The 16,339-nt window shown below is 35.5% G+C and overlaps 4 protein-coding genes across 7 annotated transcripts in view; 2 read left to right on the top strand and 2 right to left on the bottom strand.

Annotated features, from left to right (window-relative positions):
• The first annotated feature begins 2 nt into the window (after window positions 1-2).
• Ras85D (ras-like protein 1) lies at window positions 3-5,741 on the top strand. 3 transcript variants are annotated; one of them, XM_069114895.1, is made up of 6 exons: window positions 3-154; window positions 859-1,049; window positions 1,123-1,266; window positions 1,355-1,561; window positions 1,684-1,818; window positions 1,918-5,741. In XM_069114895.1, the coding sequence occupies exons 2-5, from the start codon at window positions 921-923 to the stop codon at window positions 1,786-1,788; spliced, it is 585 nt and encodes a 194-aa protein (XP_068970996.1). In that variant the 5' UTR covers window positions 3-154; window positions 859-920; the 3' UTR covers window positions 1,789-1,818; window positions 1,918-5,741. The 3 variants fall into 3 exon arrangements, with proteins under 3 accessions (XP_068970996.1, XP_068970995.1, XP_068970997.1); XM_069114894.1 differs by having other exon boundaries at window positions 1,684-5,741; XM_069114896.1 differs by lacking the exon at window positions 3-154 and adding an exon at window positions 211-595 and having other exon boundaries at window positions 1,684-5,741.
• vap (RAS p21 protein activator vap) lies at window positions 3,636-9,556 on the bottom strand. Of its 2 annotated transcripts, XM_069114872.1 has the most exons (15): window positions 9,149-9,555; window positions 8,452-8,633; window positions 8,162-8,343; window positions 7,689-8,086; window positions 7,474-7,619; window positions 7,075-7,408; window positions 6,524-6,867; window positions 6,263-6,454; window positions 6,048-6,197; window positions 5,916-5,964; window positions 5,631-5,849; window positions 5,295-5,527; window positions 5,073-5,214; window positions 4,859-4,999; window positions 3,636-4,767 (listed from the first exon to the last, which is right to left on the bottom strand). In XM_069114872.1, the coding sequence occupies exons 1-15, from the start codon at window positions 9,194-9,196 to the stop codon at window positions 4,690-4,692; spliced, it is 2,838 nt and encodes a 945-aa protein (XP_068970973.1). In that variant the 5' UTR covers window positions 9,197-9,555; the 3' UTR covers window positions 3,636-4,689. The 2 variants fall into 2 exon arrangements, with proteins under 2 accessions (XP_068970973.1, XP_068970974.1); XM_069114873.1 differs by lacking the exons at window positions 3,636-4,767; window positions 4,859-4,999 and having other exon boundaries at window positions 5,075-5,214; window positions 5,290-5,527; window positions 9,149-9,556.
• Window positions 9,557-9,762: 206 nt separating this feature from the next.
• ksh (transmembrane protein 167A-like protein ksh) lies at window positions 9,763-10,518 on the top strand. Its single transcript, XM_069114899.1, has 3 exons — window positions 9,763-9,916; window positions 10,081-10,196; window positions 10,266-10,518. Exons 1-3 carry the CDS (start codon window positions 9,914-9,916, stop codon window positions 10,369-10,371), a joined length of 225 nt encoding a protein of 74 aa, XP_068971000.1. The 5' UTR covers window positions 9,763-9,913; the 3' UTR covers window positions 10,372-10,518.
• A 1,201-nt stretch (window positions 10,519-11,719) lies between these two features.
• Window positions 11,720-16,339, bottom strand: part of LOC138180750 (lachesin) — a 34,486-nt gene continuing 29,866 nt past the window's right edge. The window contains exons 5-9 of the mRNA XM_069114883.1: window positions 15,364-15,537; window positions 13,887-14,015; window positions 13,425-13,560; window positions 13,103-13,260; window positions 11,720-12,739 (exon numbers count right to left, since the gene is read on the bottom strand). Coding sequence (XP_068970984.1) covers window positions 12,405-12,739; window positions 13,103-13,260; window positions 13,425-13,560; window positions 13,887-14,015; window positions 15,364-15,537 — 932 coding nt within the window. The 3' untranslated portion in view covers window positions 11,720-12,404. The remainder of the gene's footprint in view (window positions 12,740-13,102; window positions 13,261-13,424; window positions 13,561-13,886; window positions 14,016-15,363; window positions 15,538-16,339) is intronic.

The following is a 16,339-nucleotide window of genomic DNA, read 5'->3' as shown; positions in this document are numbered from 1 at the left end:
CACACCCTACAGATATGACATTATATCTTTATGTATTGGCATCACTGATGCTTCTTTCCAGATGGTTTCTCCAGTGACTAATTCGTAATAGTCAAAGTAGGAAAAGAGTGGTTTTAAGCCGGTGCATGTTCCTGAAATGAATTTTTAAACTTTGGTAAGGGTATGATTGAAAACGGAAGAGATTTTGTACTTGAACAATGTTCATTTTCACATCGATAATATTACTCGTTTATCCGATGTTTATTTGAAAACACACCTCCCGTTAAGCATCAATAATTCGAAGAATTTAAAGCAAAAATTGTTAAACACTCTCTCTTCTAATTAAATTGCATTCTAAAAAATGCATCCAGTGTGTGTGTAGAATGTATTACAATTGTGTTTGGTCATCAGTTACACATCCACTCACATGTCTATGATATTGTTATGGGTGTGCTTGTTTGACACACTCATTCTGTTTTTAAGTTATTAAGTCACTTAAGTTAAGTGCATTACACTCGGACTTACGATATTGATCGGTGAATTAAAAATATAGATGATTTAAGGAACGATCGTGCTAGAGTGCATACAAACTTAGCACAAAATTATTGCTCACAAAGTACGTATTACTCGTAACGATCTAGTCAGAGAATTAATCTATCAAAACGATGCTGATGAATGACTCAACAAAGAATCACCGCGCGAAATTCCTGAAAATATGCGAACTTTTCTTTTATGTCTGTTGTAAGAAGTAGTTTGCATCTTCTGCTAAAAATTAATACTTGTTAACCCCACATTTAGTATTTCGTTTGTTTAATTGGCTATGCACTTTGTTTTGCACTCATTATGCGGTTGATTTAAAAGCAAACTTTTATTTTGTAGAGGAAAAGAGATTGCAGCTTTAAGTTAAAAGCTTCAACCTTCATTGGAATAGAAATTACATAATGACAGAGTATAAGCTTGTAGTTGTGGGAGCTGGAGGTGTTGGCAAATCCGCGCTTACAATCCAACTAATACAAAATCATTTTGTAGACGAATATGATCCTACTATAGAAGACTCTTATAGAAAACAAGTAAGTTTTTATTATAAGCAATGGGAATAGTTATCGGAGAATATATTTATATAAAATATTTTGTAACCTACAGGTAGTTATAGATGGAGAAACATGCCTTTTAGACATATTAGATACAGCTGGTCAAGAAGAATACAGTGCAATGAGAGACCAGTATATGAGGACCGGAGAAGGATTTTTATTAGTCTTTGCTGTAAATTCGGCTAAAAGTTTTGAGGTATATTGATCTGCTTTCTTAAAATTGTTATGTTTTTTTTTTTTTGTGAAAGTTATGAAAAAATGCTTGCATATGTTTGATGTTACAGGATATAGGAACGTATAGGGAACAAATAAAAAGAGTTAAAGATGCAGAAGAAGTACCAATGGTGTTAGTAGGGAATAAATGTGATCTTCAGCAATCTTGGGCAGTAAATATGACACAAGCAAGAGAAGTTGCCCGTCAGTATGGTGTGCCTTTTGTTGAAACTTCAGCTAAGACTAGAATGGGAGTAGATGATGCTTTTTATACCTTGGTAAGTAATGTTACATGATTAATTACATATTTTACGAGCAAAATAAAAAGCAAAAAGAATATAAGAAACAAAAATTTATACTATATCTATGCTTTTATTGGGTTGCTACTAATAAATTATAGGTGAGAGAAATACGGAAAGATAAAGAACATAGAGGTAAAGAAAAAAAGAAACGGATGAAGACAGGTAACTCAAGCCGTAGGAAACATCGGTGCTGTTTGCTTTAAATCACTGAATAATGTTAATTCTCTCATTTGGTACGTTAATATGGAAATAGAACGTAAAAAACATTAGATTATGTTCACTTTACGCACATTTTTGCAGCTTCCTCTATAGAATATTGTAATAAATTACAGGCACAATTTTTTCTATACATTGGGAGGGATAAAGAACAAAATATATAATAGTATTGTATTATATCGCATACATTTTTACTCTTGAAGATAAATTTCATAAAATACATTATTTGTTCAACAGTCTGCCATATAACTCTTAATATTCCATTAGCAGAAAAATTTTAACCCTTGATTGCGTAGAATAGTCAGTATCAAAAAAATATTTTCTAGGCCATCCACTTCTTTTATTATATTAGACATGGAAAAAGTATTATCTAATCAAAGAATTCTATTAGTATTGTGGATGGAAAAAATATTTCATTCGTTAAATTTAACAAATTCCATTTTATATATTTTATTCAGATAGTTCATAATTTTTTAACTTATTAATTAAATATGTTTTTATTGTGTATTTTTTTATTTTAGTGTGCATAATAAAAGATTACATTTTCCTAAACAAAAAGATACAAGCCATAAAACTCAAAAAACTAAAACGTGGATAACTCATTTTGTGCTGTGATGAAGTAATTTTAAGCATGCCATGCTAGTTAGATATTACTGTAATTAAGTATGCAATTTTCACAAAAACGCCTATTTACTATTTTAATAGTAGATAGTTGGCGTTTCCTTTTTTTTTTTAGTGCAATTAAAAACGTATACTTGAGATTTCTTATATCTGTAGAAACTAACAGGATAAGTTGTTAATTTCTATAGCAATGTTTTTATACGTTTGCAGTAGGGAATGATTGGTAGATATGAAGTTATTCTGATTATTGTATAAATATAAGCGTCATTTTTATCGATCGTTGTTGTTTCCATGTATAATAAAAAAAAACCTATAAAAACTATAATTTTTTTTAGGGATTATATTGCAAACCAGAGTGAAAGTTTCCATTGATATTTGAATGTCTATTATCGCCTATATGTAATAGTAATGAGATATCGCATTTTGCCACATCTTTTTATCTCTTCATCTTATCATTTTCATGTTATCTTAGTCACGATTGTATTACGAGAAACGTATAATTTTAAGGCATTATAAATATCAATTGTAAACTTTTATTGTAATCATAAACTTTAATATTTGTTCAGACAATAATGCCATCACATTTCAACGAGACATGTATGTATAACATAAAGGATCCATTTTTTCTATAAAATCTATATCGAAATATTTAATGGAATATTTAAGATCATACTTGTACGATCGTGTCTCGGGTCTAACTGAATTTTGAACAATCAAGGGTTAAATACTTTGCTGAATGATTTAAATAGTACAATTTGCAAATATTCTTATATATATGTAAACGCGCAAATTTGTAATACTAGCTTTTTCAAATGTCGAAGATATGAATATATAAAATTGCACAGCATAGGTGTTATTATGTAGTTCAAATTCGTAATAAAACTTTGTACAAAACGTGTTCTTTATATTCATTCTATCTTGAATGATTGTCATTAAATATTAATTATTATAAGTCATCTATGCTGTTTGGTTTTATAACATTGAAAGAGCAATCGACAAATCGTTGTTTGATCAATTTTATTCTTACGATGTGTATATATATCGAATAATGTTATTCAAATCAAATGGTACTAATATTGAAAAATTAAATTTCTAAATCAAAATTCATGCGTCTTTATCATATGTAGCATGTTTAGTGTCAACTTTGATGCTCACGCGTATTGGGAAACATTAAACGCGTAACACTGTTTAATATTTTTTTATTCTTTTATTCAAAACATATTGTCCAATGAAAAAAATATCATATAAGTATACACAATAAGTACAAATTATAAAAAGCAATGTTTCTTTCTTATTTAATACATACACTAAAGTGTACTAATTCAATAGACCGCATATATCTGTGGATAGGAACGTAAACGTAAAAGAGTATGATTGAACTCCAATGTTCACGGATTCGGTATGATATTCACTTTTAAAGTTAGGGCAGAAAATAAATTTGTAATGGTTCGATATATTTCACCCATTATTTAAAATAGCCTTATTCAAAAACATATACTTCATAATCGTAACATAATACCACCATTTATACATTAATCGAATGTTAAAACACATTTTAATGTGTCAATGTCATTGTGGATATACATCTTAGTTTTTTAACTTGATATTTAATATATATTTTTGTTAACAGATTTTCTAAGAATTTTTGTATTAACTGATTAGGGTCTTAAATTTAACACAATATTCGTCATTTAATGGCATGGTAAAACTATTGCAACGATACAAATGTAATAATTAGTTTATAAAATAATTAAAATTAATAAAAAATCATTTATACGTATAAGAAATATAGTTTCTTAACCTGCTTCAATTACCATTAATTACTAGAAAATTTATCAAGATAGCATTTATTTTAAGAAATTGGGAAACTATATGTAGAACACAATATTTTTGGTTTAATTTGCATTTATTTTCGAGCACCTAAGTAAATATAAAATCGTTATACGCCTATATGATTTTGTATGTAACTATATCACTGTCATGGTACTGTTTACTATACGTAAAAGCTATCTTCTAATTACATACGAAATGGTAAATATAGGCTTGTGTGTATACAGTAATATATATATATATACATATACATGTATATGTATGAATGAACGTGTGTTTGGATGTGTGTATGTATACATATATATATATGGCACATCAGTCTGTACGTTTACTTAAACCACTTATGAGTAATTATTAAATACTACCATGTATCTGTCGACAAATCTTATGAATTGTTTTGTTACGTTTGGCATTATTCATGGCGGATGGCTTTAGCACTACCGTATCATTTCCATGTATTTTTGTTTATGTTTGCTTAACATTTCAGTCACGGTCACTAATTGCTTTATTGTTGGCTGGAAAAAGGAAGCATTGTTCATTTACAAATGAATATTGATATGATCGTAAGCGTCTAAAGCGTCTAAACATATAAATCATAAAACACACCTGGGTTTTCGATAAAACTTGAAGTTCTTTTAAATGAGAAACACAAATATGATGCAAGGTTGCCAAATCTCTTGCTGTATCTGAAACGCAACTCCTATTTCTTGGATCTGCACCTTCAGATTCTGGTTTTTCGGTTACATTCTACAATATAAACTCAAATTATTTTAAATTCATATTTACTTACATATTATGCAACATTTAAATGCATACTTACAGATAACTGATCCAGGAAAACAACCATTCTCTCTTTGTTTTTAAGAATAAACGGATTAACTACCTCCATGTATGGTTCTTTTCCACCAAATTCTACCAAATTAGCCAGATTTTGTAAACATTTTGCAACCATCACAAGTGATCTGCAAAATTATTTAATGAGAATTAAAGAGCAATTTATTCAGTTATAAAATTTCTTACGTTTAATATAGACCTACCCTACCTTGCAGCAGCTGGAGGTGGTGGTTCAGCTATTAAATTAAATGACCTAGGATTCAATATGGCAGGGCAAAGTAGACGTAAAAATATAAATCCACTGACTACTCGCGTTCTGACTAGTCTTTCATGTGGCCATTTGGCAACAACTGCTCTTTGCAAACATCCACAAATATATCTCAAGGTCCTTGGACATGCATCAGGACTTGTAAAAATGCTTAACGTCACTTCATCTAAAACCTAAAATAATATTGATTGCAAATTTCACAATCACTTGGAATAATTTATATTTATATTGTAATATTATATTAAACTATATTTATTTATATATACATATATATACCTGTAGTAAAAATTCGGCATTACTGCAAGCATCCTCAGGAGAATCCATTTTTGTTGGATTTAATTCACAGCTCTGTTTACTTTCGATCAATTTTACTATGGTGTCACGTAGCGCGGCTTTCAAGAAGGAGGTGCACACAGATTTCATATATAAATCCATTAAAGTAGTCGTAAGGCTAGCAGCTCTAAAAAGTGTTGGCGTTTCATCTTCTTTGTCCACCTAAATAAAACACCTTTAATAAGAAAGACACCTTTTCTTTAGAAGTATAAATATAGGTGAACATACTTCTGCTTGGTTTAATGATCTCAGGAGGTCTGCTTCTTTTCTTTCATGCCTAAAGACATACATTTTAAATTATAATGTTACCCATTAAATGAGAAGCGAAATATTTAATACGTTGTACATTTTTGTTTATACCTAAATATTCTGAGTAAACTATTTGCCAATGGTACTCTATCCAAGTGACACACATCTGCTAATGCCCTAACAACATGCAATTCTGGATCCAATAATAGCTGTTGTAATGGACTATATTCCTCAGGAGGCATCGCTAAATCGTGTCGATACCTGCAATGTAACAAATACATAAAACGTACGCAAACAGTTGATAAATATTTTTATTATATTTCTACCTTATTCGTAGACGAAGTACACCCCATTCACCGATCGGGGTAAGTCCTGACAACGGATACCATTCGTCCATTTCTTCCCCATTCGTCAAGCTCGCCAATTCAACTGTCAATTCTGCAACTTCCGTATCTTTGCTGCGTTTTCCTTTATTGTACAATGTTAAAGAAAATGACATAACATCCGGTGGTACATCCCTGTAAAATAATTTATGGTAAATGTCATTCAAACATATAAATATTTAAAAGGGCAGATCATATACATACTCTAAAATGAATTCTTCATCCCAAATTGGATGTAACCCAGTCTTAACTTTTGTGCGGGCGACTTTTACATTATTTAGAGCCACTATGATGAATGGATTCGGTACTAGCTTATATGGAAGTCTATGAGCGTCTAAAATATGCAAATGTAATGAACGCAATTCACGAAGACGAGCAACCTTTGGAGCACGAGTAAGTTGTGATACACATAATGGTTTCAAGGCATTAATCCAGTCTAAAGCATTCTCTGAATTTGGAGCAGCCAAATATGTTATCGTGGCCAAACATGGTAAAGCACGTTCGACTAATTGAAAGCAATGAGGTCTATCGAAGACGCTTTCGTGAACCTAAAAAAACTACATCTCAGAAATGAACTTTAACAACAATTTAGTTATTATAACTCTTACATAATATATAATTTTTAAGGTGATTTGCTGTTAATGTTAGTACAATTACATACATAGAACATATATATTTCAAAGATAAGATAGTCTGAAAACTGACATGATAATACAGAAAAATGAAATTTATTTTAATTATAAAACTCGATCTACCTGGTATAAATAAGCACAGCTTAAGTCGATAAGACCTTTAGGTTTGGTTCTTTTTGGATTGTCATATAAATACAAATGAGTATCAGTTGCATCTACTAAAAGTACAAAATACAATGCTTTCCACTTTTTATTCTTCTCTGATTTTTTTTCTAGATATCCTTGCATTTTTATCCCTTTATTTTTCTTTGCTCCAGATTGTTCACGACATTCTCTGAGAGTTGCATATATCTTTTCCGCGTGTTGCACCTCTCTGTTGACTCTTACACTACCATCAGGCTCAGTCACCATTGCTTGAACTAAAGTGTGACCCTCAACTATTTGCTCTTTCCGATATCTAGAAACAACATTTTCGTAATAATCTAAGAATTTCAAAATCCTAAAGATTTATAACAGACATACCTGTTTATAACAGCATCAAGACATTCAAAAGTTCTACCACCCATAAGATAACGTACACCTTTCTTTTCAATTCTAAATCTTTGAATTTGATTGTTTATATGAAAGAAGAGGGAATAATCACCAGGGCTATTGTCTGAAGGCCTAACCTGAATAGTGTGAAATAAAGAATTATTATTTTTAAACATTAAATATTTATAAGAAGCTATATAACTTACCAAGAAACTACCAGGTCCTGCCTTCACCAACATGTCAACAGCTTCGCTTTTAGTGACATTAGGATGAAACCAGGAAAATACAGTATTGGGATCAATGGAGTCATCTAAATCCTCCACTAATTCGCGAAAAATCAAGCCCTGTTCACCAGTTCTATGCGCAGTAACCCATAACCAACCATCTCCCATATCATTATGCACAAAAAATATGTCACCCTTCTGGAAGCTTAACTCATCTGTGTCAGGCATTTTTGTATATGGCAGTATTGCTACTATTCGTTTTTTATCATTCACTGGTTCAGGAGGTGGAGTAGGATGTATAAGTCTTTCTCTCTTTAGAAGATCAGAGCAATGAGTATAATATGCGACAAGGTCTGACAAGCTATTGAACTGTCTGCCTCCTATAACAAGATACATATTATTTTACAAATCAGTTGCAATTATAATTATTCATTTCATTTACATGTTTACCATACCAATATAATAATCTCCACACACAGCTGTAATTCTAAAATGATTAATGCCAGTTCTGCCCAGATAGGACAATACATAACTTCCAGGCTTCCTATCGCTTTCACGTACCAAATAACTACCCATTTTACTTGCATCCCACAGTCTTTCTTCTGCAGTGAATCTATCTAATCTACCATGATACCATCTGCAAATTATTCATGTATTAAACTTTCTATTCTTTGTATCTTAAACATAATTTAAAAAACAATGTTTTCATTAGAAATTAAAATCTTTTATTGATATTAAATCTTACTGATTCTCTGGTGGAGCTGTTAATAGCGTTGCATTCGCACTATCCGGCTCTTCAGTATCTTGAATATCATCTGGTATATTTTCAAGAAAAGGATCAAATTCATTTTCTGCATTCATTGATTCATTTTGTCCACCATCTTCGCTACCAGTGCTAGGAGAACCACCTTTGCTATTATGATCCATCTAAAAACATAATTATATATAAATAAATATTAAATATTTCATGCAAAAACTTATAAGCATTTCTATCCTTTTATCAATTCTATAATAAGAATATTTAATAATTATTTTTCATAATAATCATAACTTAATAGTACGACAATATCTTTGTTTCTATTACAGTGTCACATTATACATCACACTACTCTAAACATAGCATATATTTCTGTCAACAAGGCATAAATATCATATGCAAATATTTACTTATAATTCCCCCCATATCTATGGCTTTTTATATCTTCCTTTAATACGTGCAGATACTTATCGAAAACATTGTCTATAAATAATACCTTAAGCACCTTTCCGTCGAAAAATTTAAAAAATAATCATTAATCTATGAAAACTTGCAATACTCTGCAAGCTATTACAGATTTTCAAACATACAATTACAATTTATTTCTTCTTATTTAACTATTGGTATTTTCAGCGATAATACGATGACGGATGAATAATCTATGATGAATAATACCCGTAAGTACCTTAGCACTGTTGGACACGCTTGGACCTCCTCGCACAAATTCTGCCATTTTCGGTTCACATGCACTCCTTCATACACACGATTATGAAAAAGAAACTAATAATATTAATTGAACGGCATCCGTTTTATTGCGATCCTCCTTACCACGATTATTTACAAAAGTAAGCTGTTATTGATATAAAATGTATTGACGTTTCTCGGCAGCCATTTTACTACTGCACGCGTTGATCGCGGAATATAGAGATATGCAGCGAGTACTTTTTACCGTATGAAGTTTTTAAATATTTTTAAATACCGGCAACATGTTTTTACAGTTATCCGTTTATCGTCTAATTGGATGATAACTTTATATATCGGACACCGTACGAATCTCTTAAAAGCACTTTTATAAATAATATACCATTGACAATACGCTGATATAGATAGCCAATGTCTCGATAATAAGAATTGTTCGTATTATATTAAATATAACACTATTCTCGTAATAAATGTTAATTTTTCTGTAAATCGTAACATGAAGACAATTTAATTTAGAATAAATTTTGGTAGATTTTTTTACATTTGTTCACCAAACAGCTACTAGTTCCTTCTTGAATCTTTTTCGTTTGTTGCGTATTCGCCTTTTATCATAGCAAATTTTTGTGTTATAGTTTTGATCGTAGTTTTGGTCTGCATTTAGTCAGTAGTTAAAGTAAATGTCATTCGTATGGAAATTGACTTTGTATAACAATTTTATATAACAATTGATCACCGTTCATAAATCGTAATGGTAAGATCGTGGATTCGTAAAATATAAAATGTATATATTGTGAATAGTCGAATACATGACTATAAACAACCGGTGACTTTTGTCATAACCTCTTTGATACTTATACAGAGTTCTCTAAATCGAGCAATTTTTTCTAAAGTTTATTTACGGGGTTGGACACGCAGTCTGCCCTATTTAATTTCCAGAGTTTGCTGACAGTTATTTTGCTATTGATATGTACCTGTACTTACGTTAGATCTATTGTACCCAGTTTATTGGACAGTCGATTAGGAAAAGTTGGGTATGTATATTTTGTCGACTTTAAAGAATATGATGTATATATACATTGATACTAACGTGTAATAATTAGTTTTCAAGGTACTCTTTGGAAGTGTGCCAGGATTGGTGAGAGAAAAAGTCCATACGTGGCAGTGGGTTGCCTTTTTATGGCTTTCAATATCTTATTTTGGTCTTAATATTTACATAGGAATTACAAACTATCAAAAAATATTTCAATCAATTACGTATAATTTTATACTAATTACAGATGTAATGGATTTTAATGTAAATAAGCTTAAGTTTAACCTAAAATGAAAGGAAATAATTAGTATTTTGGCTACTTGCACGGTATGTTTTATTTGTCAACATGTTGGTTTCTCCAAAGCTATATAATTATCCAATTTGAGCACATTTTCTCACCATATTTTCATAATATACTTTTTTTTTCTATAAACAACAACATTTTTTTATTATAGTTATTGTAGAGTCGTTATATTGAGCAGTGTTTTACGATATACAATATTTGTTAAATAGATATATTTAACACGTGTGTCGTTCTGTTTATTTCGCGGATATGCTACTATTTCAATGACAATAAACCACGCATCGTGACTAAAATTTGTACTCTGTAATAGAAGACATTTATGACAGTAATAGTACCAGAAGAAAGCTCCGACACTCTCGGTTTGAAAATTTTATGTGCTAAAGAACATCGAGCCTTTCTAGTCGCACCATTTCGTACACAGATTGTAATTACAGAGTAACATATGATTTGCGGTTTTGCGAGGAACATTAAAAAAATGATGCAAAGCACACACAACTTATTAGGAACGATTATTGTCGATTCCTTGAAAGAAAAATATTTCTTCGATATTATCGCAAACGATCGTTACGCTAAAGAGAGACTGCGTTGTTCGTTTATATACACGTTTGCATAAAAGGAAAGAAAAGAAAAGAAAACGAAGAGACGCTAAATAATACAACGAATAATCGTTATCCGATAGATAACGTAGAACGTTCAGAAATCGCGAAATTCGATGATCGCGTCAGTTGATTCCTCGCAGTTAACCACATCGATTATATTTATAATTGTGGTCTTGTTTAATCGTTGGCATATGAGGTACGTTACTTGCCTACGGGTAATTAAAAAAATACGTAAAATAAGAAAAGTAAGGTCTAGTATCTTTCTAAAATATATAGTACGGTACTATACGCCCTACGGATATGAATCTTAGATATGACGTGTTTAACGTTCGTTAAGATGCCACTTACGATCTCAGTTCACTCTGTTATCGTACCGATAAATAAAGATATTATCTTATTACCCCTTACGTACAAATTAGTATGCTAATTATTTGTCTGTGTTCGAGTATAATCGAATAGTTGATTAAGGAGCGGTGATTCACGACAAACCGCGAGTCTCGCAGAACGTGGAGATACAATTAATCGTTGATAAGAATTATTACGGCGTAAAGATATCATAAGGGATGTTCATTTTAATTGGATCGCCAATGCCATTATTGAAATAATTTCGAAGTGTGGGTAATCGATTGAAAGTATCAATTTTTAGTCGTATTTTGTCGAACGATGATCTCGTGAATGACACTGGTGGCCCACTTGAGATAGACACCCTGCTTGTGTAAGGCTTTCGACGCTAACGTTATAAAAATTACATCGTTACTCCTAATAACTCCACAAATCGGAAATAATAATTCCAATGGGAAACCTTGTATTCCTTTTGCTTCGTTCGTTGTTAAAAAAATACTCGACAATGTTACATTTAGTTCAACTAAAGAACACACTTCGCTCACGACTTTACTCTTTTCCCCGCATTCCAAAACGGATAAAAGGGTCATAAAAAATACATTCGTAAGCATTTATCTTTTAAAATTCGCAACAGTATTCACCGCGGTGTTTGTCCGCGACAAGAGAGAGATCGATTTGTTCGCTGTATCGTCTATTTACTAGCAATTCGTGCTCGTTTCAAACGCAATAAGAACTTGCTTTTGTTCGATTAATACTTGGGAGTCACGATTTCTTCTCTCTATCGTTTGTTCAGAGATATCGTGGTCAGATCACGGTGTTTGTCTAGCCGCAAGATTTCCGATTCGTTCGTTCGTTTCCCTTGCGTGCCATCACGCGTGAACCGCGAGCGAACAACTTGCAGTAGCTTTTCGCTCGCTCAATCCGTTAACAGAGCTTTCGCCGCGTATACGTTCGTTGCGAACGTTTACCGTAGGGTCAGGAAGAACAGTAAGCAGACCGCGTAAATCCGCGTATCGCTGAGTTTCTTCGCGTTGGCACAATTTCTCACGTTCGGGGTGTCGCGATTCTTAAACAAGTTCTTGTCTTTGATGAAAGGCGCCCGTGGATCCACCGTCGTCGAGGTCGTCATGTGCTTGCTGTAAACGATTCTCGCGGTACTCTTCTGCATCGCCGGTGTGCTCATCTGATGAAAAATTCGATTTATCGTCGTGACCTGAGCGAACTTCGATTTCCCTCGATTGCTCGATTTGTTCGAGTTTGCCAAGGTAGTCCGGGTGGGTGGAGTTGCTCGTTCAATTTCTGAAAACAATTCCCCTGAGTTGTATAGCGAAAACAGGCGGAAGAATCCGACTTCGTTAATCTAAGAGAATACCGTGTAAGACCGAGCTTTGTATCAATTTTTTACGAGGAAAATCAGCCACCGGTTCAACTACCTCGTCGGCCAGCGTGAACGATCTTACGGTCGACAGAGACAAATCGTGGCCGACGAAATCGGTGTTGTCCGTGACTGGTATAGGCGAACGCAAGAACGCAAACACTGGCTGGGACGAGAAACATCGAGTGACGGATGTCAAAGAAAATGTTCACGTATATAACTGGAATGGAAGGTGAAATCTAGCGAGCGTGGAAAAATGACACGTTCGATCGCATATGTCGACTCACCGTACACCCTAAGGGTAGCCTCGGCTTTCCCCATGCTTGAGGACGCTGAACACGTGTACTCTCCTAAATCCGTTTTTTCTAAACGTCTTATCTTCAGCTCGCTCGTTGTCTTCCACTCCTCGTCCGGATGTCCCCTTTCGTCGATCTCGTATCTACCACTGTTGACACGTTGCTTAACTTTACAATGCGCGTTACAGTGCGCGTACAATCGATTTCATTTTGCGATCATACGATATCTAGACGAGCTCCGAGGGATAACGCGACGCGGGTTAATGAAAAAGAAACACGAACGATCGGCAGCTCGACGTGTGTACATACATACCCGCTCATAATAACTTGCTCCTTTCTAGTCCACAAGTTAATCGTCTTTGGATATGCCTCGATCAAACAGATCAACGATACGTCCGTGTCCAAAGGCGAACTCAATAATTGATTGGGAACCTTGGCGCTAGGTGGAACTGAAATTCCAACGGATGATAAAAGTCGATTAATACGTAACAAGTTTGCCAACCTATGCAAACGAATAAAGAAACGAATTATCGAGTCGCGCAGAAATCTATAACCACGTTGGCTTTATCGAGTTTCGAATGCCGTAAACATCGCGCGGGCAGAAAGACGGTTAGCTTGGCGAAACGTGGTTGAATTTTCCGACGACAAGAAATATCGTTTATGTCGTTGGTCGAATAAATCGAAAGAAGCAGAGTGTAACCGTTTACCGAAGCGCGGACCAACGATACTCGCTAAAGTATAATCGATTAGCCGGAATTTGAAAGTATATACTCACAGTTTACCCTTAGATAGACTCTCTTGCTGACTGCCGGGGGCACTTCGTTTTTGGCTATACAAAGATAAGCTCCCATTTGCCTCCTGTCTACCCTGGTTAATTCCAGCTTCTCACCGGACTGGTTGTCCACTATAAAATCTCGCGTCGTATGAATATCTCGTTGAAAGGTCTCGTATACATATCGCTGGCCGCGTGCCAGCGTTCGCACGCATACCAAATTACACGCGAAATACGTCGTTCGCGTTAAAACAACCAGACCACCGCCTACTACAACGCTAAATCTCGCGTTCGAAAATCGTTTACACGATTATTCGTTAACGAGCAGCGGGACGAACGATTTAAGGAAGGTCGAGGTATGGTGAAACGCGACCTGTATCCCGTGCCGTATGATGTTCGTATCGAACGAAGGCGTGGTAACTTGAAACATAGTCGACAACTATTCGCCAACTACTGTCGCGAATTTCATGATCGATAGGGCCGAACCGCGAAAGTCCTATCGTAAAATTCCTGGGCAAATTACGGCAAAATGGCCGAGAAACTTTCTAATCGTTTATCGGTTACGATGTTATAATACGTACATCGTATTATCGTTTAATTACGCGTATACGTTTTCAACGCTTTCGAAATCAATGAACCGCGCCGGATTAGATTATTATCGAGCAAACGCGCCGTTTCGCTATTCCGATAAAGCGCGTCAGTCTCCTAACGAGATGCAGCTTGCGTGATTCACCTATCGTTCGGTCTACGAATATTTTCGTCGCAGGCGGTGTCGCGTCGATCGTACTCAAAATATCGCGTATCGATTTATCAACAGCGCTCGAGAATTTGTTCCCATTAATATCTCTCGACCGATCAACGAATTTGCCGCGCGTCCAAGCGAAAAATGCGTCCGACGCGAACCATTTGGCATCCGGTGTATTCACCGCGACCGTCGACAGCGAGGGAGGCGTGAAACCGCCAAATTCTACGATACTCGGAGAATCGACGAGGACAGGCACGTATACGGAAATATATCGAAAGTCGTTCCGAACAGACTAATCTCCATTCGATGAGACGTGTTCCACCGTAATTGCTTTCGATCGGCATCACGTAGGTTTGCGAATTTACGATGTCTTCATGTTCCGCTAAGCGGATCGTGATGGCGAATCGAGTCGCGTAGACACCTTGGATAATTAGTCGTCGAAAGTGATGCAACTACGACGAATCTGCGATCGAAATTTTAATTACCGTCATGCCGGTTAAACGATCGTCTTTGTTACTTCGTCGTATTCTCGAATTTCTTCGAAGCTTCGAATTTTTCGGAAAGAACGGTGGCTCGAGAATGGCCAATATTTAAAGAGCGATATTCGAGAAGCGCACGGCGGACGTTTCGGGCAGCGAAGAATTAATAAAACGAAGAAGAGAATCGAAGGTTATTTGTCATCGGGAACGACGGTGGCGAGGGTGCTCGAGTCGAGATAAAAATGTAATATCTTACCTGGTATCAGCGGATCGTGAAGACCCCTCATAAGTATGAAACCACTTTTCTCGCGTCGCCAGAGCACACGAGGTGTCGGTCTTCCGGAGGCCTTGCACGAGAGGGTGGCGTTCTCACCCTCTAGAACGGAGACCTCGCCCTCCGATGTGCCGGTGCTAAGTATATCCGGCGGTACTGAAAGAACAAAATTGGATTCGCGTGGCTCTGTAGATCGGCTGCGGTTGATAATTAGAAAGCCGCTAAACGAGAGAATTCGAGAACAAGATCGCGTCGATTGAAATTTCCAAGGCGTTTCCATAGGGCAGCATAAATCGAAGATTGAATCGAAGCGAAGCGAAGTCGAAGTTTTGAGGTGCATAGTCGTAACGACGGGGTTTGCGAGTCGCGTATTTGCAGAGACGCGCGTGGAAATGTGGAGGGTGGCACCGGTAGAAATTACGGACCGCCGTAAAGATCGAGCACGATGTAACGGGACGGTACTAAAGCCGGCATGGAAATTGGACCGACTCGTCTGTCGGCGGGTCTGACTGGGCAAAATCAGGTTAAAACGCTTCGCTCCCGAGGAAAATTAAATACCATCTATCCCTGGGTAACAGAGAAGGAACATTTTCGCAATGAAATCTCGTTTCTTTTGAAGGAGCACGGGGCCATTTCAATTACACGCGTTCAGCTTGGACAAATATTCTGTACGTCGAGCGGAGCAGAGCGAGCGAGCGAGCGAACGGGCGGGCGGGTGGCAGGCAAGCTTCGGCTGGAGGAGATTCAGCGCGAGATAGGGCCGAGGTTTGGTCGAGGTAGGGCGAGAAAAAAGGAAACGGGACCTTTCCTGTGTTTGGCCACAAAGGAATTTCATTCCATTCGGGCCGATCGCTCTTTCGAGTTGAATGCCGAGGCAAACACGCACACTCTCCATGAATTCTCTTTCTCCCTCGGTGTCCACGTATACGCACGATACAACGTACCGCGAGCGTACGCG

This window comes from Bombus flavifrons, chromosome 6, assembly GCF_040668555.2.
Source record: "Bombus flavifrons isolate JBK064 chromosome 6, iyBomFlav1_principal, whole genome shotgun sequence".
Classification (NCBI taxonomy): domain Eukaryota; kingdom Metazoa; phylum Arthropoda; class Insecta; order Hymenoptera; family Apidae; genus Bombus; species Bombus flavifrons.
Note: the sequence above shows the minus strand (reverse complement) of the source record. Positions and strands in the feature narration are given on the sequence as shown.